This window comes from Cervus canadensis, chromosome 8, assembly GCF_019320065.1.
Source record: "Cervus canadensis isolate Bull #8, Minnesota chromosome 8, ASM1932006v1, whole genome shotgun sequence".
In the NCBI taxonomy this organism is placed as follows: Eukaryota; Metazoa; Chordata; class Mammalia; order Artiodactyla; family Cervidae; genus Cervus; species Cervus canadensis.
In genome coordinates, this window is record NC_057393.1 from 35,716,213 (window position 1) to 35,741,867 (window position 25,655).

The window sequence follows — 25,655 nt, forward strand, 5'->3', positions numbered from 1 at the left end:
GTAATCAAAGAATAAAACACAACCTAAAATACCATGTCAGGACTTCCCTGGTGGTCCAGTGGTTGGGAATCCACGCTACCAAAGCAGGGGGTTTTGGGTTCAATCCCTAGTCAGCAAACTGGGGTCCCATGTGCTGCATGGTGTGGCCAAAATATTAAAAAACTTAAAGTACCGTGTCACATTTGGAATGAAAAGTCTAAATACTGTATGTGAAAGGATGAATAATGCACAAATAACATGCCTAGCACTATACCCACATGGGTATTACATACAAGTACATACACCAAGAGTGGCTGTTTACCTTGTTTTCAAATTAAAATGTGAAAAGATTCATAAGAAAGGAGAGGGAAGAGCTACAGGGGTGAGCCATCTGGGGAAGGATGATGGTGCCAATTAGGGTTGAGTTATAAGCTGAAGCTACCACGGTCATAGCCAAAAAGTGTAGTCTCTCTTCATTGAGCTAGTTCAAAAGCTTAAACGTTAATTGTCAAAAGGAATATTTCAACTCAGTTACTTGGTTAGTCAGTTGACGAGAAAAAGTAAAATTACCAGTCGACTGCTATTAATACCACTACTACTAATAGGACCCAGTATTAGCGCATGACTTTCTAGTCTCCATGGTCCTTTGAGGTGGAGTAATAATCCTGTACTTAGGAGTCAGATAGACCTGGGAGTTACACTTAATTCTGTCCCTTACTGGATATATGAGACGCAGATCCTCTCTGAACCTCAGTTTCCTCATCTGTGAGATGGAGCTAGTTATCAGCTGGAAAGAATAAACTAAGGCATGCTAATACCTGGTTCGTAGCAGCTGATCCTGAACATGTGTTAAGGATTTCCCTCTTCCCACTCTGGCCTTTCACATTCTCTCCTCAGGCTGACCATGTGAAGGAAGCACGTATCATTAACCTCGTTTTACAGGTGGGAAATGAAGCTCAGAGAGTCGATGGCAGAGCAGGTTCACAGCCAGGCCTGCCTCCTACTGACCGTCTCTATCTAGGGGGTCCAGGCAGCAGTATTTCTGAAAGCTGCCCCAGTTGATGCTCATGTGTAGTCGGTACTCAGATCCATGCATTCCACCACTTTTGTTCCAAACCAGAAGTCTTCCCCATAGTTGGCGGATGTGGTAACACTTTCTCCCAGACATGCTCATTCATCCCTCTAACCCGTCTGTCAGGCACAGGCCAAAGAGAACTTTCCAAATGTCAAAAGTTAAGATGTTCACTTGTTGGTAGAAATGAATTTTCATAGATAGGAGTATGGATGCAGCAGCTTACATCTCCCTCGCTCATCTCAATTAATGTGATCATAGTACATTTAAGAAGAATTTAAAAAGGAAGCTGTAAGATTACTTGAGTCGTGCCTGTTTTGTTTGCTTAAGTGAAATATGGGAAAGGAAATGCTGAAATTTTGAACTAACCCACATTCATTGAGCCTATCAGCGGTGATGACAGACAGCAATGAGTTATAGTTAGGGAGACTAAAATCGTAGCCGGCAAGCTTCACCATTCCCAAAATAGAAGCTAAGTTGTTGATATTTTCCAGAAAATTTCACCTTATCCCTGTTAACTGAAGTCTAAAGGGTTTCCTGCTCTGGTTTTAGAGGAATTCTATTTTATTTGGCTACAACCTGTGTTGGATGCACCAGAGTGCCTTCCCTTCATAAATCACCACTCCCAGCCTCCCCAGTTCCGTAGATAACTGGAACCTGCCCAAGAAAAGTGCATTAATTCTCCTGCCCTTCACTCTCCTAATCACTGCACTATTTTGCGGCTAGATTACTTGTCAATCACATGAAGCTAAGTCTGTTTGCTCCTGCTTTTCAGCTGGATTCCTGGCAATGAAGAAAACAAACAGAAAACAGATGTCCATTACAGATCCTTGGATGGCGAAGGGAACTTTAACTGGAGATTTGTCTTCCCTTTTGACTACCTCCCAGCTGAACAGCTCTGTCTCGTTGCTAAAAAAGTGAGTTCTGAAATGTGCCAGTGGGGCGGGGATGTCATGGGTCTTTCTTAATGTGGACACTCAGAAAAGGTCGCAGGTGCTCAGCACCTTGGAGGTCATAGGTCCAGCTCCCTCTTGGTAAGGTGGGGATTCAGAGACCCCAGTGGTGCAGATACTTGCCCAGGGTCACACAACTCTAGTAGGTATTTGTGTAGTTAGGAGTAAAAGGAAGACAGCTTTTCTTCTCCTGACATGTTGGCAGCTGGGGGAAGGATCTGGTAAAAGACCCTCTGTGTCTATACATACCCCAACCTAAGTATATACTTATGTCATGGGAGACCGATTTCTTCCCCTGATAAAGAGAACTGTTGGACTAGCTAGCCAGAGGCAAAATATTAATGTAGGTGCAGTTTCCCACTTACCTTCCTTATTAAACTTAAGCATCTGCCTTCCTTCTTTCGGGAGCACTTCCATGAGGGTTCAGGGCCCTCCTGGTCTTAATTTAAAAGACTGGGTTATAGAACTCAACTCAAACTGGCTTGTACCAAAAATGTGATTTATTGGTTCACATTACTAAAAAGGCCAGGGTTGACTGGCTTAAGGAACGCCTGGAGCCCAGGTTGAACTGATGTCTTTAGAAATTGCGGTCACCTCCTCCACCCCTTTGCTCTGCCTTCACCCATAGGCCTCACTCCCTGGTGGAGGTAGGGTGGCTACCAGCAGGTCTCAGTAGAGAGAGATCAAGTCCCCAAAGGCGCCAACCAGGGTTCTGAGATTGGACCCCAGAGCTGGCCTGTCTGAGGCTGAGTGCCCCTCTTTGAGCCAGCCAATGGTGCCCAGGGATGCAGTACCCTGACTGGTGCAGCTCTGGAGTCAAGGATGAAGTCAGTCCTCCCCAAACTACATGGACTGGAGGAACAGAACCTCTAAGAGAAATCTGTGGGGCAGGTAATAACAACAGCTGTCTTTCATAGGCCCTTGTCCCATTTCCCCTCCCAACCATATTCCATAAACTTTTCCTAGCTCTGCCCCAGTCACCTCTTCCTCCTACACGTGGATCAGAATACAGCCCCCTCCCGTCCCAGCAGGCCAGGCCCTACCTGCTGCTGATGCTCTAGTGAGCACTTTTTCCATTTAGGTGAGATGAATGCCTTCCAAGGGCACTTTTTTAAAGATGCAGAGGTTCATCCTGGTGCTGAACCATGCATATTTCAAATGTTGAGACAGACCGGGGGGAAGGTGAGGGGTTTGGGGTCAGTTAGGCCTTTAGGTAAAGTTTCCTTTCCTGTTTACTCATATCTAAGCTGGACCTCTCAGCATCCTGAGTAACCCCACACAGGAGAGTCGGGTGAGGCCAGACAAAGGTGGAGTGGGCTTCTCGGCCCCTCAGAGCCAGGCCTCTAAGTCCTGCAAAGGGAAACATCTCAGACTGTCATCTGAAAAACCAACAACCCAATAATCTTCCTTCAAATTCATGAAGTATTGGGGGAATTCCCTTTCTTCTGGGGCCAGAGGAACTTAGGTGTAATCAGGCCATGGAGGTGTCATGATCCTTGGCTGATACTGTCTGAGCAGAGGCAGGGACCAGAGGTGAGAACCTGGAGGAACCTTACCCCATCCTCTCTGCACCTAACTCGAGTCCGAAGGATCAGAGAGGGTCTTAGTTTTAGCAATATTTTTCAAAAACCACAAATGCCAGCAATTTTAAATCTGCACTGATAAGAGTGAAATGTGGGCCGCCATCTCTCACCCCCACGTGGAATGAGTGTGCTCAGACATCCCTGGGACGGTTGGAGGTGGGGCGGGGGGAGATTGCTGGGCAGAAGTAACACCCCAGCAGGGGATATTTTGGTCTGGCCTAGAACAGCTTGGCTTTGGGACGATAATCTAACGAGGCCATCGTGTTTAGGAGACAGAATTACCCTCACCACCCCCCACAAACCCCAGGAGTGGCAGCAGGAAGTCACACTGATAGAAACGTGGCAGGAAACCTTCTGTTTGGGAACTGCCTCAGACAACCTTTTTGTTGCCCAGCTGGTGGTGGTGAGATTTCCTGGGGCGCCTGCCTGCCTTACATACACATGGGGCGTGACCAGCAGGCTAGAAGATGGGATTTTGGGTGGGGATGCAAAGGAGACAAGAGGCCCCGTGCCTTGATGTTGCATTTTCAAGAGGCCCAAGGGGAGGGTTTTAAGAGCCCAGTAATCAGTGTCATTTTGGCTTGTCTGTTCCTCTTGGCATTTTAGGAACATTTCTGGAGTATTGACCAAACTGAATTTCGGGTCCCACCCAGACTGGTCATTCAGATATGGGACAATGACAAGTTTTCTCTGGATGACTACTTGGGTAAGGCTGACATTTGGATACTTTTCTCTAAGATATTGTACTTGAAATTAGTTAAATCAACTAGAATTTGGAATCAATTATTTAAATGTCCAGTCCTGTGGGGCTGGGGTCACACTCACTGCCTGGATGGCCTCTGGGCACTGTGGCCTGCTGGGTGCTACCCCAGGTCCCGTGAGAAATGGGCACAGTGAATGGCACCTCTTGTGTGGGCCCCGTCCACCCTCAGGGTCCTGGTGTAGGCTCTTGCACCAGCTTCTGACATGTTACGAAGACACAAATTTTATTTTCAGGTATGCCTCAGCCCTGCCTCCACTTCCAAACCTCCTTTCTTTTCTCCCTCTCTCTTCTCTTCCCTCCCATCAACACCTCAGAATTGGCTTCCTCCTCCTCTCAGAAGTCACTGCAGTCCTCTAACGTCCCAGCCCTTGTTCCTCCCCACCCTTCTCTGTGGTAAAAGGCCCTTGTTACACACCCTCTCCCCACCGCAGGCCCCTCCATTTCCTGGCACTCTCCCCAGTCCCTGCAAAGCACAGTGTTCAGATTTTCTCTCTCCCAGGCCTTGGGTGTCTCACTGGCCTGCTCTCACTCTTTAAACACAGGCCTTTGTTCTCCCCAGGGTTTGGTGGATCCTCCCCAGGCTCTCTCAGTGACTTAGCAACCCTCTCCTCTGTTGAAGGCAAAGCTTCCATTCTCCCTCTGTGCAAGGTATGACTCCTAGACCTGGAGGTTCAGCCTGGCCGCCCACGGTGCCTGCCATATAGTAACAAGAAATACTGTGATGACTCATACTGACTGCTCTGTGCAGTGTATCAAATCAACACACTATCCCCCTTAGACTTACACAGTGCTCTATGTCAATTATATCTCCGTTTGAAAAAAAGAAACACTTATGATGATTATTCCCCACCCCCCACCAGAACCTTTTTACCTGTATGTTTAGCTGGCACCTCAAATTTATCGTGACTAAGATCAAACTCAGCCTTTCTTCCCTGACCTCATACCTGCTCTCAGCTTCTCCCAGTAGCTCAGGCCGAAACACCCGGAGTCCTCTGAGGCCCTCCTCTCCTTTCCTCCCACTTTCCTAAACAATGTAACCTGCTGTATCATGCACATTTATTTCCTTATTTCTATGATCTCTGCCACTTGTGCCATTTCAGATGTAACTTTCTCAAAGCCAGCATTACAGAAGCCCCAAGCTCATCTCCCTGCCTCCAGAGCATCTTTCCTAGCAGAGGAGAAGCCCCCAGTGGTCAGTGGCTACATCTTGTTCATCCCTCTGCCCTTCACAACACAGAGTGCAGTGGCTTTGGCTTAGTCGGTTCTTAATAAGAACTGAACAGACAAATGAGTATGAAAGTGTTGAACTGAAGAAAAACATACAACCTAAAAGTTGTGAGTCCAGGCATCTTACTGAGGACTGCAAACTAGGACACCACCTCTCAGAGAGCTCTGAGGAGCCAGGATGGAGAGGTTTGTGCTGCGGGGGAGAAAAAAACAGGTAGTCAAACATCAAAAGATTACTCCTAATCACAAAGAACAGATAGCTCAAGTTAATGACTTTAGTGCTTTGCTATGTTTGGGGAGATACAAGATCCTGGACCTGTTGAAATTATGCCTTAGATATTCATCTTAGCTAGACAGAGCCAGACCCAAAGGTCAGAATGCTTCCCCCTCCATCTTGAATCCCCCTTGGGTCACAGACTCAGGTGGGGGCTGCAGTGACTAAGGTCCTGATCCTTGTAGAACTGGGATAATGGGTAACACTTTGTTTACTGAAATGCCAGGCAATGTTCCCTGTTCACAGGAGTATGCTAGTTTAGCATGAAGAACAGTAGAGAGTTTTCCCTTGGAACTGAAATGAAACAGTCTGACAACAAATAAGGATGACTGTATCTCTGATAACTAGTGGGTAAATGGTTGCAGTTATTACCAAAAGGAGAAAGACAAAATAAAAACAGGCATAAACTCCAGAAAGGCTTGTGGGCTACAGATGCATTAAGATGAAGGACAGTTTCCGAGTCCAGAAGTTTATAGAGAATCTGCCACCACCTCCCTGGTGCTCTTTGCTGTTGTTGAAGACCACCTTTTGTCCCAGTAAGTAATTCATAGACTTGACCCAACATACCCAGACCATTATCTGAAGGAGAGGGGTCCCAGGAGTTCCCAAACCCCAAAGACAATCAGAGACGGTCATTAACTACAAGAGAGTTCACGCCTCATCATGGAAGAAAACCTGTGCTTCTCCGGGCACCCTGAGCTGGGCTTCCTAGTTCCTGGGGAGAATTTTCTGATGAGAATTCAATGTTCCTTCTCAAATTCTTGTTTCTGAAATTACACTTGGAGAGACTTGAACTTGTGTGTTTGATGGCGCTTCCCATGTTCCAAGTACCGGTTGTCTTTACCCAAAGCCAAATGACTATGTTCAGGGAAGTTCAGAACCAACGTGAGCAAATTCCAAGTTCAGTGGAAATTGTGTTCCTAGGTGTTTAATTATTTTGAGCTTGCAGAAGAACTCTATTTATGCTCCTGTCCCTGAGAAATACAGTGGGTAGTCCTCTGTGAGATGCAGAGCAGTGGACAGGTACTTTTGCCACTTTCCATCCTATCTGGAAAGAATTTTAACTATCTACAGGCTGCATTTCTCTAACTCACCTGTCACCTGCTCAAAGTCACAGTCTAGACCTCTCTTCTGACAAAGACATTCTGTTTACTTGTGAACATCACCTGATCCACTTGAAATTTATTTGGGTTTAATATTTCCTTGGCTAGGTTTCCTGGAACTTGATTTGCATCATACCATCATTCCAGCAAAATCATCAGAGAAATGCAATTTAGACATGATTCCAGACCTCAAAGCCATGAACCCCCTGAAAGTGAAAACTGCCTCTCTCTTTGAGCAGAAGTCCATGAAAGGATGGTGGCCCTGCTACACGGAGAAAGATGGCTCCCGTGTGATGGCTGTATGTATGAGTAATTCCTGGTTGGGGGTTGTTTATTCCTTTTCTTCTTTAGGTTTTGCCCTTTTATGAGTAGATTTGCTCCATATAAGATAAGAAAGCTTGAATTGGTGGTACTTTTAAGTTTGGGGAACAGGTTGTACCTGGGATTGTAGGAGAAGGTGGCAGATGCTGCGAACATATGTTTGGGGTTGAGTGGAAGATAGAAGGATTGGAATTGTCAAAAAACTGGGAGTGCAAGTGATTATACTATATTTCTGTGGGACTCTCTTTCACCAGAAATGCTAATTTAGGCTGAGCTTCCAGTCCAATTCAGAAAAAGCAACTTCAAATTTAAGCTTTTCTCATCTTGAAAAAATTAAAATTTAAAGATGGAAGAAGCAAGGAGTGTGAGCATCCATTGAACATTAAGGCCATAAGTTAAGAGCAATTTCAACATAGAAGCATAGTGCAAATTGCCATGCCCTGTCACAAAAAGCTACTTAATTCTTAATTCATTGTGTATTACTACTAATAAACATTTTATACTAATTATTATAAACTAGACAACATACTGAATGACTTACATTCATAATCTTGTATTTTAAACAACTTTAAAATTTATTGGGTTGACCAAAAAGTTCATTCAGATTTTTCTGTAAACCCAAAGGAACTTTTTGGCCAACCCAATACATAAAGTAAACTGCACTCACTTAAAACTTAAAACATAAAACAACAGAAGTGCACAATTTGAGTTTTGACATCTGATGTATATGCTCATGAAACCACCACCATAATCAAACTCCAGAACATTCCCATTATCCCCAGAGGTTTCCTTGTGCCCTTTGCAATCTATCACTTCCTCTACCCCTGGTGCAGCTTCCTGCCACTCTAGAGCAGTTTGTACATAATCTCATTTAGTTCTACTGATAACCCCATGAAGCAGACATTACCTCCATTTTATAGATTTGAAAGAACAGGCTTAGAAATAAGGACTACCTTGTCATAGACAGACTTCCCTGATAGCTGGCAAAGAATCCGCCTGCAATGTAGGAGACCCCGCTTCGATTCTTGGGTCGGCAAGATCACCTGGAGAAGGGATAGGCTACCCATTCCAGTATTTTGGCCAAAAGAATTCCATGGACAGTACAGTCTATGGCGTTGCAAAGAGTCGGACATGACTGAACGACTTTCACTGCCATAGACAGACCATCTTTGACTTGTTGACTGAGGAGGCATCTGTGCTTCATCACCTAATGAGCATCAATGTCAGAAGTTCTCAAATTGCTGGTGACTTTGTGAGTTCCAGGGTTCTAGAAAGCCTGTTACCACCCTGGTTAAGCCTGGCTATCAGAGTGGGCAAATTTCTAGAGTTCTTGCAGCCTCAGTGTCCTCAGGTGCACAGGAGGATCGCAGCAGTACCTGACTTCTAGGATTGTCCTGAGCATCACATGAGAGTGTCCCTGTAAAAGGCTTAAGCAGTGCCCAGTGCACCACTTAGGGACCTGTGAACAGGGAGGAAGCATTCATTCATTCACTCATGCCTTTCTTCTGCAAGTATACAATGGATGCTCACTAAGCGCCAGCATTGCTCCATACAGTAGGGGTCTCATGAAGCACAGAGGCTCTCCTGGAGCCCACAATAAATGCTCAATGTTAGCTATTGTCATTAGCAGTATTCAAGTTAATCTGGGTCCAAGCACAGTTACAAAGGGAGATAATGTGAGCAGGCAAGGAGATGGATGTGAGAAAGTTAGAATGATGGGGATCCAAGAAGACTGGAAAGCAGGGAGGAGGGAAAGCAATTTGTCCTCTCAGTTTCCCACAAGGAGTCAGTTCAGAAACACATGGAAGAGGAAATGTGATGAGATCTCTGGAGGAAGATTTAAGGCGATCTCAGGATTGTTTTACAAGAATAAAAATCACTGCTCGGGGAATACGCCTTGGGTCGGAGTGAAAATATTTGTGAAACGTGATGTCATGTGTTTAACCTGTTCTGCTTTACTGAAGGGGAAAGTGGAGATGACGTTGGAAGTCCTCAATGAGAAGGAGGCCGACGAGAGGCCAGCCGGGAAGGGACGGGATGAACCCAACATGAACCCCAAACTGGACCCACCAAAGTGAGAGGCCCTCTTTGTTCTGATCCCAAAACACCTGCAGTCTGAAAACCCCCCTCCACTTGACTTAATGCAATGGATTAGCCGTTGTCTTAATTTTGTACTGAACAGGCAGGATGGGGGGATGGAGAGATTGGTGATCTGGCCTCATTTTAACCATTCTCCTTTCTGTGAAACCAAAGTCCAGTGTGTCTGCAGCATCTTAAGAAGTCATAAAAGGTTAAAGACTCTCTCAGCCAACTAAGGGGAATAATATCTTTCCTTGGCTTTGTAAAATATTATTAATTATTCTTTAAACTGTGTTATGCTCTGAGATGTAAAATATCTGTCCCTCCTGAGTTGGGTAGGTAAAACCATTTCTTTGCAATGCAGCCGACCAGAAACCTCCTTCCTGTGGTTCACCAACCCGTGCAAGACCATGAGGTTCATCGTGTGGCGCCGATTTAAGTGGGTCATCATCGCCCTGCTGATCCTGCTGATCCTGCTGCTCTTTGTGGCTGTGCTTCTCTATTCCTTACCGGTATGCGTCCTTGGCCTCTCGTCTTGGCTTTCTGGGTGTGAATTTTGGTTGGTCATCTCAGTTGGTAGTTGCTTTTTTTGCTGTTCAGCAAAATTACCTACCTCGAGGCTTCTTTGGTGGTTCAGTGGTAAAGAATCCACCTGGCAATACAGGAGACTCAGGTTTGATTCCTGGGTTGGGAAGATCTCCTGGAGAAGGAAATGGCAACCCACTCCAGTATTCTTGCCCGGGAAATCCCATGAACAGTGGAGCCTGGTGGGCTATAGTCTGTGCTATGCTTAGCCGCTCAGTCATGTCCAACTCTTTGTGACCCCGTGGACCATAACCTGCCAGGCTCCTCCATCCATGAGAATTCTCCAGGCAAGAATACTGGAATGGGTTGCCATGCCCCCATTGGGATCTTCCCAATCCAGGGATGGAACCCAGGTCTCCCGCATTGCAGGTAGACTCTTTACCATCTGAGCCACCAGGGAAGCCCATGGGGTCACGAAAGAGTAGGATATGACCTAGCGACTAACAACAACAAAAATGACCTACATAGCAGTTGTGGTATTACAACCTGTCAACTTTAGGAAAGTTTAAAGTACTATGTTCTGTGAATTACATTCTCCAGATTTTATGAATTACAGGTAGAACTTCAGGGTCTATTAAAAACAAGACAAAACAAAACTTTGGTCTCAGGAACTCTAGAAGAAACCCCTCAGGCCTTTATCATTGTGGGTCTGAACCAGAGCCAGCATTTCTGATGGATCTTTCTGCCTTCAGACTTTTTGTTCCAAACCGTCCTACATTCTAACTCTTGACCTTTCATGCATCCTAGGCTCATTAGAAGCCTACACCACCCTTGCACTCTGGGGGCTTCCCAGGTGGCACCAGTGGTGAAGAACCCGCCTGCCAATATAGGAGACATAAGAGACACAGGTTCAATCCCTGAGTTGGGAAAATCCCCTGGAGGAGGGCATGGCAACCCACTGCAGTATTCTTGCCTGGAGAATCCCATGGACAGAGCAGCCTGAGAAGCTATGGTCTATAGTGTTGCAAAGAGTTGGACACGACTGGAGCGACTTACCACACACCCTTGAACTCCATCCAGATTGAGTTGGCCTCCCCGAACAAGTATTGCCCTAACCTGCCAGGATGCCTTTGCCAAGACTGTTCCTTTACCTGCGTCCTGTTAAAACCTCCCTCATTCTTTAAGGCCCACATCACATAACATCCCCCTTAATCTCCACAGTCGACTACAAAGGGAGTTCAAGTGGGAGGTTCATCAGGGTGCCTGGAAGTAGTGCCTTCCTTCCTCTGAGAATCATGGAATTTGTTGAGCATCTGCTATAGGTAGAAATTGGAATACAGAGATGCCCAAGGCAGGATTTCTGCCCACAAGCAGATCACGTGTCTGCTTGTCTGCAGGATAGGAACAAGTAAATGATTATGAAAGATAGGCTGGTCCAGAGGTAGGAAAAAGTGACCATCAGACCCTATTGCTGAGGATGGTTGCACCAAGGAGGGGGCATTTAAGCTTAGTTTGCCCAGTGGAGAAGGGAGAGTCCAAGCATTCAGAAACCACTCCTTCAGTTCATATTAATAATACAGATTATTTTGGGTTTAGTAGCATAGTCGCACAACCACAAGAGCAGGGAGTTGGTGTCTTCCTTTTCTCTCAGCAGAAACTTTCAGCTTGTTAACTGTAAGTACACGCATACTACCGCTTGGCCAAAAAGTTCATTTGGATTTTTCTGTAAGATCTTATGGCAAAACCTGAACGAACTTTTTGGCCAACCCAAAATTTTCTTATTGTAGGTAGTTCAATCTGTCTTTACCATTTAGAAAACTGCTTATAGTTATTTCTTCTTCCTGAGTTAGACTGTATTGATTTAAACCAGTGGTTCTCAACTGGGAGCAATCTTGCCCGCCCCCCACAGGATATTTGGATGCCTGGAGACATCTGGTTGTCACAACTGGGGGGTGATACTGGAATCTAGTGGGTAGAGGCCAAGGATGCTGCTAAACATCCTGCAATGCACAGTCTCCAACAAGCATCATCTGGCCCTAAGTGTCAATGGTACCATGATGAATCCCTAAGTTAAAAACCCTGTTTCTGTTTCCTTTTCAGAACTATTTGTCAATGAAGATTGTGAGACCAAATGCATAACAGAAGCAAAGTCTTCAAGAGTCATCCAGCAATGAGGGAATCCTGTCTCTATTAACAGAACAAAACCAAAGATGATATTACATACTTCACCGAGCCCCATCACTTCCCAGTGCATCTAGGTTCCAAGTCAGGCTAACAGGCAACATTTTTATCTTACCTTTTGAAGTATTAAAGGTTTTCACCATGTTTTTTCATAGTAATTTTCAAGGTGGCTGGTTCCATTTAAAAATCTTTTTTTATGTGTCCTACTTCTATAATTCAGCTTTTGTAAATTGCTGAAATCGAACATGAGAATTTCCTGCATTGTGATTTCATATACTTCTTACCTGTAGTCCACAAAAAGGGCTGTGCATTATAAAATAGTAGAATAGTTAGAGGAATTGTTATTTATGCCTGCAACCATTGCTATATTTTATATGGATAAATGTCATGAGAGTGTATTCAACCTCTGTGATGAACCCAAATAAAAACATTTCACCTTCAGTGTATACGTGTTTGTTGCAGCTGTGGGCCAAGCTGAGAAAGAGGCAACTTCTAGTCTGGGTGTCAGTGGATAGAATGGTAGGCCCTGGCAGTTGGCTATAATTCCTTTATAAGCATATTGCCAAATCTTGCCAATATAATAAATTAACACTTATTTATTCTATGCACACTATTATTGTAAATGCTTTATACATATTAACTAACTTAGTCCTCAAGGTAATCCTGTAAAAGGTAGGTAACATTGTTAACCCCATCTTGCAGCTGAAGAGATTGAGATATATGCATGAAAATCAATGACATTACAACACACTCTCTCACCATACACAAAAATAAATCAAAATGGCTTAAAGGCTTAAACATAAGACGTGACACCATAAAAATTCTAGAAGAGAACACAGGAAAAACATTCTCTGACATAAATAGTACCAATGTTCAATAGGAATAAAAACAAAAATAAACAGGACCTAATCAAACTTAAAAGCTTTTGCACAGCAAAGGAAACCATAAACCAAAAAGACAATCTACAGAATGGGAGAAAATATTTGCAAATGATGTAATCAACAAGTGCTAAATTTCCAAAATATATGAACAGCTCACACAACTCAACAACAACAACAAAAAAAAAACCAGTCAATCCAGTGCAAAAACGGGCAGAAGACCTAGAGAGACATTTCTCCAGAGAAGACATAGATGGCCAATAGGCACATGAAAAGATGTTCAACATCACTAATTATTACAGAAATGCAAGTCAAAACTACAGTGAGGTCCAACCTCACACCAGTCAGAGTGGCCATCATTAAGAAGTCTACAAATAACTGGTGGTTGTCATGGGGAAGAAGGTTGGTGGAGGAATGGAGTCAGAGGTTGGGGTTGGCAGATGTCAGCTTTTTTGTTTGTTTGTTTTAATTGGAAGCTAATTACTTTACAATATTGTAGTGGTTTTTGTCATAAGATGTCAGCTTTTATATATAGAATGGGTAAACAACAAGGTCCTACTCTATAACAGATCTATATTCAATTTCCTATGATAAATCATAAGGGAAAAGAATCTTTTCTAAAAAAAGAATGTACATATATGAATAACTGAATCACTATTGTACAGTAGGAATTAACACCGTAAATCAATTAGACTTCAATTACAAAAATTAGAATTCAAAAAAATTTAGAAGGGGAAATATGTATACTTGTAGCTGATTCACATTGTTGTACAACAGAAAGACAATAAAAAATTTTTTAAAGAAATTAAGGCATAAAGAGACTAAGTAACTCACTCGACGTCACACAACTAATAAATCAAAGAGCTAGAATTTGAGCCCAGGCAGTATGGGTTCTTTTCACCTTAACTTTTTTTGGGGGGTGGGGGGCGGTGATGGGTCTGGACATTTCACTTCAATATTTGTATGTATTTGTCTTTTTTTTTAATTGAGAAATAGCTGACATACAACATTATATTAGTTTCAGGTACAGAACATAATGATTTGAATTTGTATATACTGCAGAATGATTACCATAAGTCTAGTTAACATCTGACACCGTACATAGTTACAGAATATTTTTCTTGTGATGAGAACTTTAAAGATCTATTCTCTTAGAAACTTTCAAAGAAGCAACTTTCAAATAGGCAATACAGTATTACTATATTCACATGCTGTGCATTATATCTCATGACATTTATAACTGCAAGTTTGTACCTTTTGACCCCCTTTACACATTTTACCCACTCCCACCCTCCCCCCTCTTCTGGTAGGCACCAATATATTTTCTCTATTTAAGACCTTTTGAATCTTTTTCCTTCAGATTCCACATATAAGTGAGATCATACAGTATTTGTCTTTCTCTGACTTCATTTAGCATAATGCCCTCAAGGCCCATCCATGTGGTGGCAAATGGCAAGACTCTACTCTTTTATAGCTGAATAATATCCCATTAAGTATATATATCACATTTTATCTATTCATCCATCAATGGACATTTAGATTGTTTCAATAGCTTGGCTATTGTGAAAAATGCTACAATGAACGTGGGGGGCTGTATATATCTTCTTCCATTAATGTTTTTGTTTTCTTTGGACAAATACCCAGAAGTGGAATTGGTAGATCGTATGGTAGTTTTATTTTTTAATTTTTTAATCTATTTTTAACTTTACAAAGAACCTCTATACTGTTTTCCCATGTCTACACCAATTTACCAACAATGCACCACTCAGCAATAATTCCAAAACAATGACCAGTGCAAGACAGTCTAAATGTCCCAAAGCCTCACCATTACCATACCATTTCTTGCCCCGCTGGTTCTGTGTTGCTCTTTGAATAGAAGTGTTTCCTGATCTCACCATGGTCTCATACATTAACAGGACAATGTTCTCAACATGTTATAGAAGACACACCAACTGTCCTTGGTTTCAACATGGAGCCACGGGGTTGCTACTGTCTGTCACTCATCGTTTGACTATCTCAGGTCCATGCTCCTCTTGACAGCCCTCCCCCCGGTGGTATAGCACTGGGGTTAAAAGAAGCTAAGAAGTGCACAGCAAAGAAAGCCATCAACAAAATGAAAAAGGGTTCCAGACAAGATGGTTATTTGGAATATTTAACCACCATTTTGGCTTCCCTGGTGGCTCAGATGGTAGAAAATCTGCCTGCAATGTGGGAGACCTGGGTTTGATCCCTGGGTTGGGACAATCCCTTGGAGAAGGAAATGGCAACCCGCACCAGTATTCTTGGCTGGAGAATTCTATGGATATAGGAGCCTGGTGGGCTGCAGTCCATGGGGTCTCAGAGAGTCGGACACAACTAAGCACAGCACAAGGCCCTGGCACCAGCTAATCTGAACAGATGCTTCACCCCATAAAAATGGAGAAATGACCATGAAAAAACTAGAACAGCCGTACCAGTATATGCAGACAGAATATTAGCCTTCCTTCCAGGGACCCCCACCAACACACTCTCCCATAGTGCCTCACTGAAGTAGGCTGAATGGATACATGAATGGCTTTTAGGACGGGCTTTTCCTCCTTTGCCTTCAGCACACCTAACTGGTATCCACCAGTGAAGTTCCTTTGAGAAACTGGTGGCAAAACCCTATCAGGAATGAGTAATTCCCACAGAGAATGTTGAGCTGGGCTTTCTGGGTAGCACCCTTCCCCCTCTTCCCATCCCCCCAGAAAACACTTCATCTTGTCAAAAGATAATGGTCCCTCATTTGAGGTTGTTAGCCGCCCGGTGACCTATAAATGATAGCTAAAAGCTGGAACTAATCACAGTCCAGTCAGATTGTCGCTTCACTGTGAATTAAATAACACTTAGTCCTAACTGATTCTAGCAAGTGCCGCCATTAATGCTGGAGCCTTCATTAGGAAAATAAATCTCCATCAATGTCTTGAGAGTGACAGGGAACTGAAAATCCTGACAGGCTAACATTTGATTTTGTTTTGTTCTTCCTTTCTCATTTTCAGAAGGGGGAAAAAATGTCACAATTAGACCTGCATGTTACTTTAAAGAGCTATTTATGGGCAGAGTTCTGAAACCCATTTTGGAAAGGAAGCCGAGGGGAGCAAAGTAGTCTGGTTTTCCAGGTGCTGGCCAAGTGGCAGCTCCTTGCCCCTCAGAGCTCACTCAGGCTCAGAGGATTTTGTTTGTCCAAAGACTGGAGCTGACTTGTCTCACCACTGTTGAGCAGATGTTATTACAAACACAGCTAAAAGGTGAGGGTGCGTTCCAGAAATGGCTGTTCAGTTCAGAGAAAGTACAACTTGACTACCATATGGGGAACCAACGACGACAATAATTTCGAGGTTTAAAAACCCTCTACAGTTTAAATATTTCATGCTAAATAGATTTTTTTATTAGGTCAATACATTCAGTACTGTGGACCATATGCACATAGCCTCCCAAGGCATATGGGAATTCCATTCTAAAGAATGCCTTTCATAAGTCAGCTTGATGTGGAATTAGTTAATAACGGAGTCGATGTTGTAAATAGATTAAGCACCCGCCATCTTGGCAGCTGAGTTTTGTGTTTGTTCAGCGTTGAATGGCAACTCCCTAATCTTTCTTAGGTTAAACATAATGGGGTCCCAAGGAAGATCAAAGAAAGGCTGCTTTTCCCTTGGATATCCATCCCTGAAGTGAAATGCCAGAGTTCATGAAGTTCAAGAAAAACACCAGAGAAACGTGTACTCGGACTAACTGCAAAGCCTAACAAGTAAGGGAACATAATGAAAAACACAGGCCCGCCATATGCATGGTCAAGCTCAGAACCTCAGGGGTGCAACTTTGCAGGAGACGCAAACTCTAGACTTTTACTATTTAAATAAACTTAACACAAGAGAAAAACCGCAATTCTTTTTGAGCAACTCCCTCATAGTAAATTGAATGCTTCTCGGGGCAACCTGATTTTGCCAAAATTTATCTCAATTTCTTAAAAAGGCCCATTTAGTCCTTGACTAATATTAATGTGCTACTCCTGTGTTTGCACAAAATCCTAGAGCCAAACCCGTAATCCTTTCCCCATCATATTTCAGCGAAGTCCTGCCCCAGCAATTATCAGGAGGAGGACCCGGAATATCCAGCTGGATTCCGAAGCAGCCTCTCAGATGAGGTTTCATCTGGGTCAACAGGATAAACAAAATGAATAGATGGAATTCTGTCTTAGAGGGTGCAAGAACGTGGGGCTGGGGGATTCCAGATGTCTTCAAGCCTGTGAGCTCACCCCAGCTTGGTCACAATGTAACTGTGACTCTGGGTATCTCCTCTCCAGCCTCCCTTTCCTCTTTAGTGAAGTAAGTACTGGATTAAATGACCTTAAATTGTACTGGGTTGGCCCAAAAGTTCATTTGGGTTTTTCCATAAGATGTTATGGAAAAATTCAAATGCACTTTGGCCAACTCAGAATTATAGTTCAGCTTATCCGCAGCTCAGTTTCCTCATCTATAAAACTGAGATAATAATTGCCATGGGATGACTGTGGAGACAAAATGATTTAAGAGATGCAGAAGTGTTTAGAACAGAACTTGGGACAAAGTAAGCACTCAGTGTATTCTAGTTATCATCATCATCAACATAAGACAAGAACAACTGAACACTTATGGGCCAGAAGGTGTCAGACATGTTCTGCTTTTAAAATGTCACCCTTGAAAGGATGTGAATCACCACTATCCAAAATGATACTGATTTTCCCCCTCAAGTTCTATGTGCATATTCCTAATTAAACAAAAGCAGACAAAAAACGCTAGGTAGTTTCTCGAAAAATTAAAGATAGAATTACTATGTAATCTAGAAATTCCACTTCTGGGTATATGCCTGTAAGAATTGAAAGCAGGGACTCAAACAGGTATTTGTACACCCAATTCGTAACAGCATTATTTACAGTAACCAAAAGGTGGAAGCAACCCAAGTGTCCCTCAACAGATGAATGGATAAACACAATGTGGTCTATAAACACAGTGGAATATTAACCGGCTATAATAAGGAAGGAAATTCAGACACATTCTACACCAGGGTGAACTTTGAAGACATTCTGCCAAGTAAAATAAGACAGATACAAAAGAACAAATATTAATATCATTCTATTTACATGAGGGTCCTAGAGTAGCCAAAATCATAGACAGAAGGTATAGAATGGTGTTTGCAGAGGCTAGGGGTAGGGGTGGGGCAGGGGATGGAGACTTGTTTTTAATGGGTACAGAGTTTCAGCTTTGCAAGATGAAGAGAGTTCCATGGGAACAATGATGGTAACATAACAGCATGAGAGTACTTAATGCCACTGAGCTGCATCTACACCTAAAAGGTCAATTCTTTGTTATATATATATTATATATTATCTACATACACATACCTGAATACTGAGAGAATGAAAGGTCCCCTCACACAGCCCCTTCCAGGAAGTCAGTTTCCACCTGTTCCCTCAGGATCCTGGTCCCAGGCGGCAGATAATACCTGCCGACTGACCAAGGGATAAACCCTGTTTCATGACCAAAAAACAGATCATAAAGCGGCCTTCTGACAACTAGATCCAGTGGCAACAGACACAGTTTGTTTGGCCCAAACTGACTTTTTATAATGAGCTGCCAGTGTTAAAAAGAAAATGGAAAAATTCATATAAAAAATCATATTTTGAGCTTTTTCTCTACCAATTGTAAGTTCACTGAATACTTCAGAGTGCAAAAACCTGGCTGGAGTCACATGTCTGCCGGTTCACCGCTGAGCCCCCACTCCCCAACCTCACCAAGTGCCCCTCACTTCCTAGACTCTTCTTGCCCAGCTCTGAGAGGCTGAGTGTGGGACTCAGATACACTTTTTGTTGTCAAAGGAACCAAGGCATGGGATCAACTGTAAGCCCCCGGGCTGGGGAGCTCTCAGTCTGTCTCTGCCACTGCAGCCAAGCCTCTGCCTTGTTCCACCCTGGACTTCAGGTCATCACCTCCCTCACTCCTGGGCTCTTCTCACCTCCCCAGCTGCCCCAAGTCAGCCACGACTCCAAGGTTCAGGGAAATATGATCAGCTGCTCTCAAAGGGGCTTCACTCAGAAACAAAAATCCAAATGGCCAGTATGCAAAGAAACTCACCCTGTTAATAGGGAGGAAAATGCAAAGGAAAGCCACAATGAGAGATCATTTTGCACCCTCCAGGTTGGCAAAAAATTTTAAAGCCTGATAGCAAGGACCCACGAAGGATGTGAACAATTGCGAATTTTCTACACAGTTGGTGGGAGTACAATTGGTAAAACCACGTGGGAAACAATAAGGCATCTGCTAAGGGTGACAGTCCTGTTCTGTGACCCATCCTCTGCTCCTCAGTTTTTGCACTAGAGAAACATCCACACACTGGAGATGAACTTCAGAATGTTTGAAATAGCAAACACTGGAGGAACCCCTGTGGGCATGAATGGTAATTGAACAGTACACTGATGCACGGTTCCAGAACAGAATGCTGTAAGGCAGTGAAGAGAATGAATTGCAACTACACATGACAACATGAATAAACCCTAGAAACAGTGCTAAGTGGAGGGAGATTACCTGAAGCAATACATCTCTTATGGGCTTCCCAGATGGCTCAGTGGTTTAAAAAAAAAAAAAAAATCCGCCTGCCAATGCAGGAGATGCATGCTCAATCCCTGGGTCAGGAAGATCCCCTGGAGGAGGAAATGACTACCCACTCTAGTATTCTTGCCTGGAGAATCCCATGGACAGAGGAGCCTGGCGGGTTACAATCCATGGGGTTGCAAAGAGTCAGAAACAACTTAGTGACTGAGCATGCACGCATGCATTACCTCTCACACACACAATTTAAAAACATGTTAAAGTAAATCTATTGTTTGGGCATTCCAGGTAGTTCAGTGGTAAAGAATCTGCCTACCAATGCAGGAGGTGCAAGAGATTCAGGTTCCATCCCTGGGTCGGGAAGATCCCCTGGAGGAGGGTATGACAACCCACTCCAGTATTCTTGCCTGGAGAATCCCATGGACAGAGGAACCTGGTGGGCTAGAGTCCATGGGGTCGCAGAGTCAGACATGACTGAGTACACACACATGTGCGCGTACATACACACACAAATATATTGTTTATGGGGTAGAGACAAGGTAAATCCACAAAGAACAGCAAAGGGGTGATAGACTCAGGAAGGTGGAAATGTTAAGGATGAGGAGGTGGTGATGGAATCAGGAAGGAGTTCACAGAAGGGTCCAAAGACATGGTGATCTTGGTCCAGAGATATGGTCCAAAGATATGGATCCAGGGGGTGGGGGTCTGTTCATTGTATCATTATTCTTTATATTGCATATATCCTATGAAGACATTCTTTTATATCCAATATATAAGTGAAAGTGAAAGTCACTCAGTCGTGTCCAACTCTTTGTGACCCCATGGACTATACAGTCCATGATATTCTCCAGGCCAGAATACTGGAGTAGGTAGCCAGTCCCTTCTCCAGGGGATCTTCCCCACCCAGGGATTGAACCCAGGGTGGATTCTTTACTAGCTGAGCCACAAGGGAAGCCCAAGAATACTAGAGTGGGTAGCCCATCCCTTCTCCAGCAGATCTTCCTGACCCAGGAATCAAACCAGGGTCTCCTGCATTGCAGGCAGATTCTTTACCAACTGAGCTATCAGGGAAGCCCCATATCCAATATATAATTTTTTAAATTGGTTTCCTCTCCCCAAATGATTAGGTCAATTGGACAGGATGCTAAGGTTAAACAGAAAGATATTCTTGTTGACATAATCAAACTCATTGCAAAGGTGATCACCAAGTTGTGTAAAAGTTGTTTATCACAGTCATTCAAAACATCAAGTCCAGCAAAGGTTGGAAGAGTGTCCAGGTCTAATCAGGAAACTGAGTCCACATCAGAGATTTCAGCAGAGGGAACTATAATTACAAAGGAGCAGGGAGGAGGCGGGCTCCTCCGAGGAAATTGCAGGGACTGTCAGCAAGACTGCCCAAAGCAGAGCAAGAGAGGGACAGTGCCCTGCCTTTCCCTTCCTCCTGCCTCCGGCCTCCTAGCCCGAGGAACGGAGCTCACATCGGTTGACCCCGTTCAGTACAGAGGAGCACGGGGAAGGGTGGCAATGGCTCTGAGCACAAACTCAGACAAGCTGCAGCACCCGGCACCTGGGTCTGGGCTCTCTTATTTAATCTTCAACAATTTAGTTGGGTAGGTTGTACATTTTTCCTCTTCTACATGTGAGGAAGGCTCAGAGAGGTTAAGTAACCAGCCTAAGAACACACAGCAATTTAGTGGTGGAGCCAGGATTTAGACCTGGACAGTCCTACTCCAGAACCACTTTCTCTGCTGCGCCCACTCCTTCAGATCCTATTTAGGCTTTGATCAGGTGACATACGGAGAAGGCAGTGGCACCCCACTCCAGTACTCTTGCCTGGAAAATCCCATGGATGGAGGAGCCTGGTGGGCTGCAGTCCATGGGGTCGCTAAGAGTCGGACACGACTGAGCGACTTCACTTTCACTTTTCACTTTCATGCATTGGAGAAGGAAATGGCAGCCCACTCTAGTGTTCTTGCCTGGAGAATCCCAGGGTTGGGGGAGCCTGGTGGGCTGCTGTCTATGGGGTTGCACAGAGTCTGACACGACTGAAGTGACTTAGCAGCAGCAGCAGCAGGTGAAATAATAACAAAATCAAACTAAGGGACCAAAATCTTAAGAATAAGTTATTTAATGACTATCTTTCTCCCCAAAGAGCTATGTTTTTACTGTGTAATTTTCATTCCATTCCATTGTATCAAACCTACACCACATTTCTCCCAGTGAATAAAAGGAGGGCTTCCAGAATGAAACCAACAGGCCTTCCCAGTTACACCAGTTTCACATATGTCCTTGATGAGTTTCCACTCCTGATGTCCACTGGTTCATGCAGTGAGTGTAGTGAAGGTTTCAGATACAAGCTCCCTCGGCCCTGGAGGAAGATTCTGGCAGGAATGTTGTAGACAGAAGAATCTGGGAGATAATTCTCTCCTTATACCGGCAGCATAGAAGATCTGAACATATCTCCTACTACTTTTCTTTTTCTCTTCATTGCTTTAAAGATTTCTAAATTAATTTATATCCATTGTAGAAACTTTGGGAAATGCCAAAAGAAGCATTAAAAATATCCATAATCTCATTATCATGAGATAACTACCATTAATAATTTGCATTACTTCCTTCTACATAGTCTTTTTTTTTTTTTTTTTTAAGATATAAAATTGGGATCCCATCCCCAGAACTTCCCTGGCCTTGTCTTCACAGCACACTGGTTTTATAGCTTACTTTTGTTCCCCCTCTTGAAATTGTATTTCATAAAACTTTTTCTTTCACATTAAGGAAAAATCTGATTTATAAATATGGCCATTTAAAATACCATGATATGTATCTACTATAATTGAACTAATCCCCTATCATGGGATATATGAAGCTTCTAATTCTTTGCTATTTTAAGTAATGTTGCTTTAAATGACCCTGGAACAAAGATCTTTGCCTGCAGTTCAAGGCCTCTAGATCTACTAAGCTATTAACACTATGAAGGCGGGACAGTGTTTTGTTCACCCAACCTGGTATATGACACAGAGCAGCCATTGTTGAATGAATGAATGAATGCATTTCTCATTAGTTTTTTTAAGTTAAATCTCTAAAAAGAGAAATCCTTGAGTCAAAAAGCAGAAGCATATTTAAGACCCTTAAGACAAATTGCCAATTGCTTTCCTGGAATGTAGTACCAATTTACAGCTCCACCCCACCCCCAGCAGAGTCTGAGAGGGTTCAAGCCAGAACTGATAGACATTCCTGAGCTGCTCTCCATCCCTATGGGGTGCCTTTCCCAAGCCCTGATTGCTGGACATCCCCTAGAGCAGCGTGAGAAGAAGAGACTGCTGTCAGAGCTTAATAATAAGGCTGCCATAAGTCCTCTCCGAGGACCTCCTGTGAGGACAGAGTCTCCCCTCTGTGTCTGGAGAGGCAGAAAAATCCTCCAACACCCTTCAGGAAAAGCACATGCTTAGACATTTTTTTTCACTTAGAAAATGTAAATTCTGCTAAAGAACTCTCAATGTGCTTAAAATAACCTAAGCAAGAGTCCCCAACCAATAAAGTGAGATCTAAGTCCATCTTTAAACCTCACCAAGTTTTAAATTAAACTTCTTTGTGTTCTTTTTATAAAGAGGAAGAAGGGGCTTTGAGTTAACTCACACACCCACACACACACACAGAAAAGAAAAGCAGATCAAGCAAATGAAATTTTCAGGAGGTTAAAACAGAGGTAACAGAGGAAAAACTATGCCAATTCTAAGACAGCACAGTTGCTCTTATTTAGGTTTAAAATGTGGCTTGGAATGTCTAGGACACTGAGGTTAGAAGAATATCACGTGGCTGCTTTTATCTATTTCATAAAAACATACTAGGTCCAAAGAAAAAATGCAATTTATTTCTAACACCAAAAGGTGATAAAAACATCTCTCTAGGATGTAAATTGATAAGCCCCTATGGAGAACTGTATGGAGGTTCCTTAAAAACCTAAATATGGTGTTACCATATGATCCAGCAATCCCACTCCTGGGCATAAATCCAGAAAAGACAAAAACTCTAGTTTGAAAAGACACGTGCACCCCAATGTTCACTGCAGCACTATTTACAATAGCCAAGACATGGTAGAAACGTAAATGTCCATCAACAGAAGGAGGGATAAGGAAGATATGGTACATATATACAATGGAATATTACTCAGCCATAAAAAAGAATGAAATAATGTGATTTGCAGCAACATGAATGGACCTAGAGACTAACTTACTAAGTGAACTAAGTCATACAAAGACAAATATCATATGATATCACTTACATGTGGAATCTTTATAAAAATGATACAAATGAACTTATTTACAAGAGAGAAACAGACTCACAGAAAACAAACTAGTGGTTATCAGTGGGGAAACGGGGGAAGGGATAAATTAGCAATTGGGGATTAATAGAGACACACTACCATATAAAATAGACAACAAGGACCTACTGTATAGCACAGGGGTAGACACAAGATATTCAGTATCCTGTAATATTCTATAGCGGAGAAGAATCTGAAAAAGTATATACGTACACAAACATATATATCATATATAAACATATACTCAGCAGAGATATATGCATGTATGTGTGTGTATATATATATGTGCGTGCTAAGTCTCTTCAGTTGTGTCTGACTCTTTGCGGCCCCATGGACTATAGCACACCAGGCTCCTCTGACCATGGAATTTTCCAGGCAAGAATACTGGAGTGGGTAGCCATACCCTTCTCTAGGGGATCTTCCTGACCCAGGGATCGAAGAACCTGCATCTCCTGCATTGCAGGCGGATTCTTTACCTCTAGGCCACTGGGGGAGCCTACATATATAGGCTTCTAGGTCTTTCCCATGGCTTAGCAACCCCCTGGCAGACATATATGAGAAAGGTTTTTGCCCAAGTTTAACAGATCTTTATATTCTCTTGATTTAGTGCAGTTCCTGTGTGTGTGTGTGTTACTTAGTCAAGTCCGACTCTTTGCAACCCCATGGACTGTAGCCCACAAGGCTCCTCTGTCCATGGGACTTCCCAAGCCAGAATACGAGAATAGGTAGCCATTCCCTTCTCCTGGGGATCTTCCCAACCCAGGGATTGAACCCGGGTCTCCTGTACTGTGGACAGATACTTTACCCTCTGAGCCACCAGGGAAGGCCATATATATATATATGAATCACTTTGTTGTACACCTGAATCACTGTCAATCAACCATATTTCAATAAAAATATTTTTTAAAAAGTCCCCCCAGGATCTAAGAACAGTTCGTGACATTTGCTATGTCCACAATTGTATGGTAACTTATGTTGTCACTATTTGTAAAGTGCAGAAATACCTCTTGTAATGATTTCTGATACAAGTCAGAGTGTGATAGGAAAGAACAGTCCTGTGAAGACTACTCTTACAACTGACAAACTACTGGGTTGGCCAAAAGGTTCATTCAGATTTTTCCATAGCTGTTAAGGAAAAACCCAAATGAATTTTTTTGCCAACACATCATGATGAAGCATACAGCTTTTCAATTCTTGACCAAGTCTTTTTTCCTTTTCACCAGGCTTTTGATAATAAGCTAGACGAAGAGGACAGCAAAAAGATCAAAGCTGTGCTCTCAAGGAGGCCACCTTGTTGCTGCCTAGGGAGAGGATGTCCCCATGTGTCCCGCATGCAGATGGAGTGATATCCAGGAGCCACACCTGGGTGGAAGCCACGCCACCCCGCGGAAGTGGGTCCACGCCCTGGCCACATGCTCTGGGGGTTTCTCACCATCTTACTTGTTTGGGGGGCTTTCTCTGACTTTGGGTTGCCACTGTAAGCACCTGCCTCATCCCTCCAGACCTGGCTGCACGCCCAGCACCTGCTACCCGAGAAGGTGGGCACATTCAGACCCCAGGATGGTGTGGAGGGACTAATAATGGTGGTATACTTTCTGCGCAAGGCCTCTGACCTCAGAAGAAAAACAGCAGTGCTGGGGACACCCATGAAGGTTGGAAGATGCCTTTGCAGTAATCATGGGAAGGCAATTGCTGCCAGGCATTTTGGAATGGACCAAACAGGGCACTTGCTTGTTTGACTGAATCCAGGCTCCTGGGTTGTATATTTCAGGGGGCCTCCAAGACCTCTGGATC

The 25,655-nt window shown here is 43.5% G+C and overlaps 1 protein-coding gene across 1 annotated transcript in view; it reads left to right on the forward strand.

Annotated features, from left to right (window-relative positions):
* Positions 1-12,501, forward strand: part of MYOF (myoferlin) — a 171,877-nt gene extending 159,376 nt beyond the window's left edge. Inside the window, exons 49-54 of the mRNA XM_043475971.1 lie at positions 1,827-1,968; positions 4,194-4,293; positions 7,063-7,253; positions 9,240-9,349; positions 9,719-9,866; positions 11,980-12,501. Of these exons, the coding sequence (XP_043331906.1) occupies positions 1,827-1,968; positions 4,194-4,293; positions 7,063-7,253; positions 9,240-9,349; positions 9,719-9,866; positions 11,980-12,018 (730 nt within the window). The 3' untranslated portion in view covers positions 12,019-12,501. The remainder of the gene's footprint in view (positions 1-1,826; positions 1,969-4,193; positions 4,294-7,062; positions 7,254-9,239; positions 9,350-9,718; positions 9,867-11,979) is intronic.
* The last annotated feature ends 13,154 nt before the right edge of the window (positions 12,502-25,655 follow it).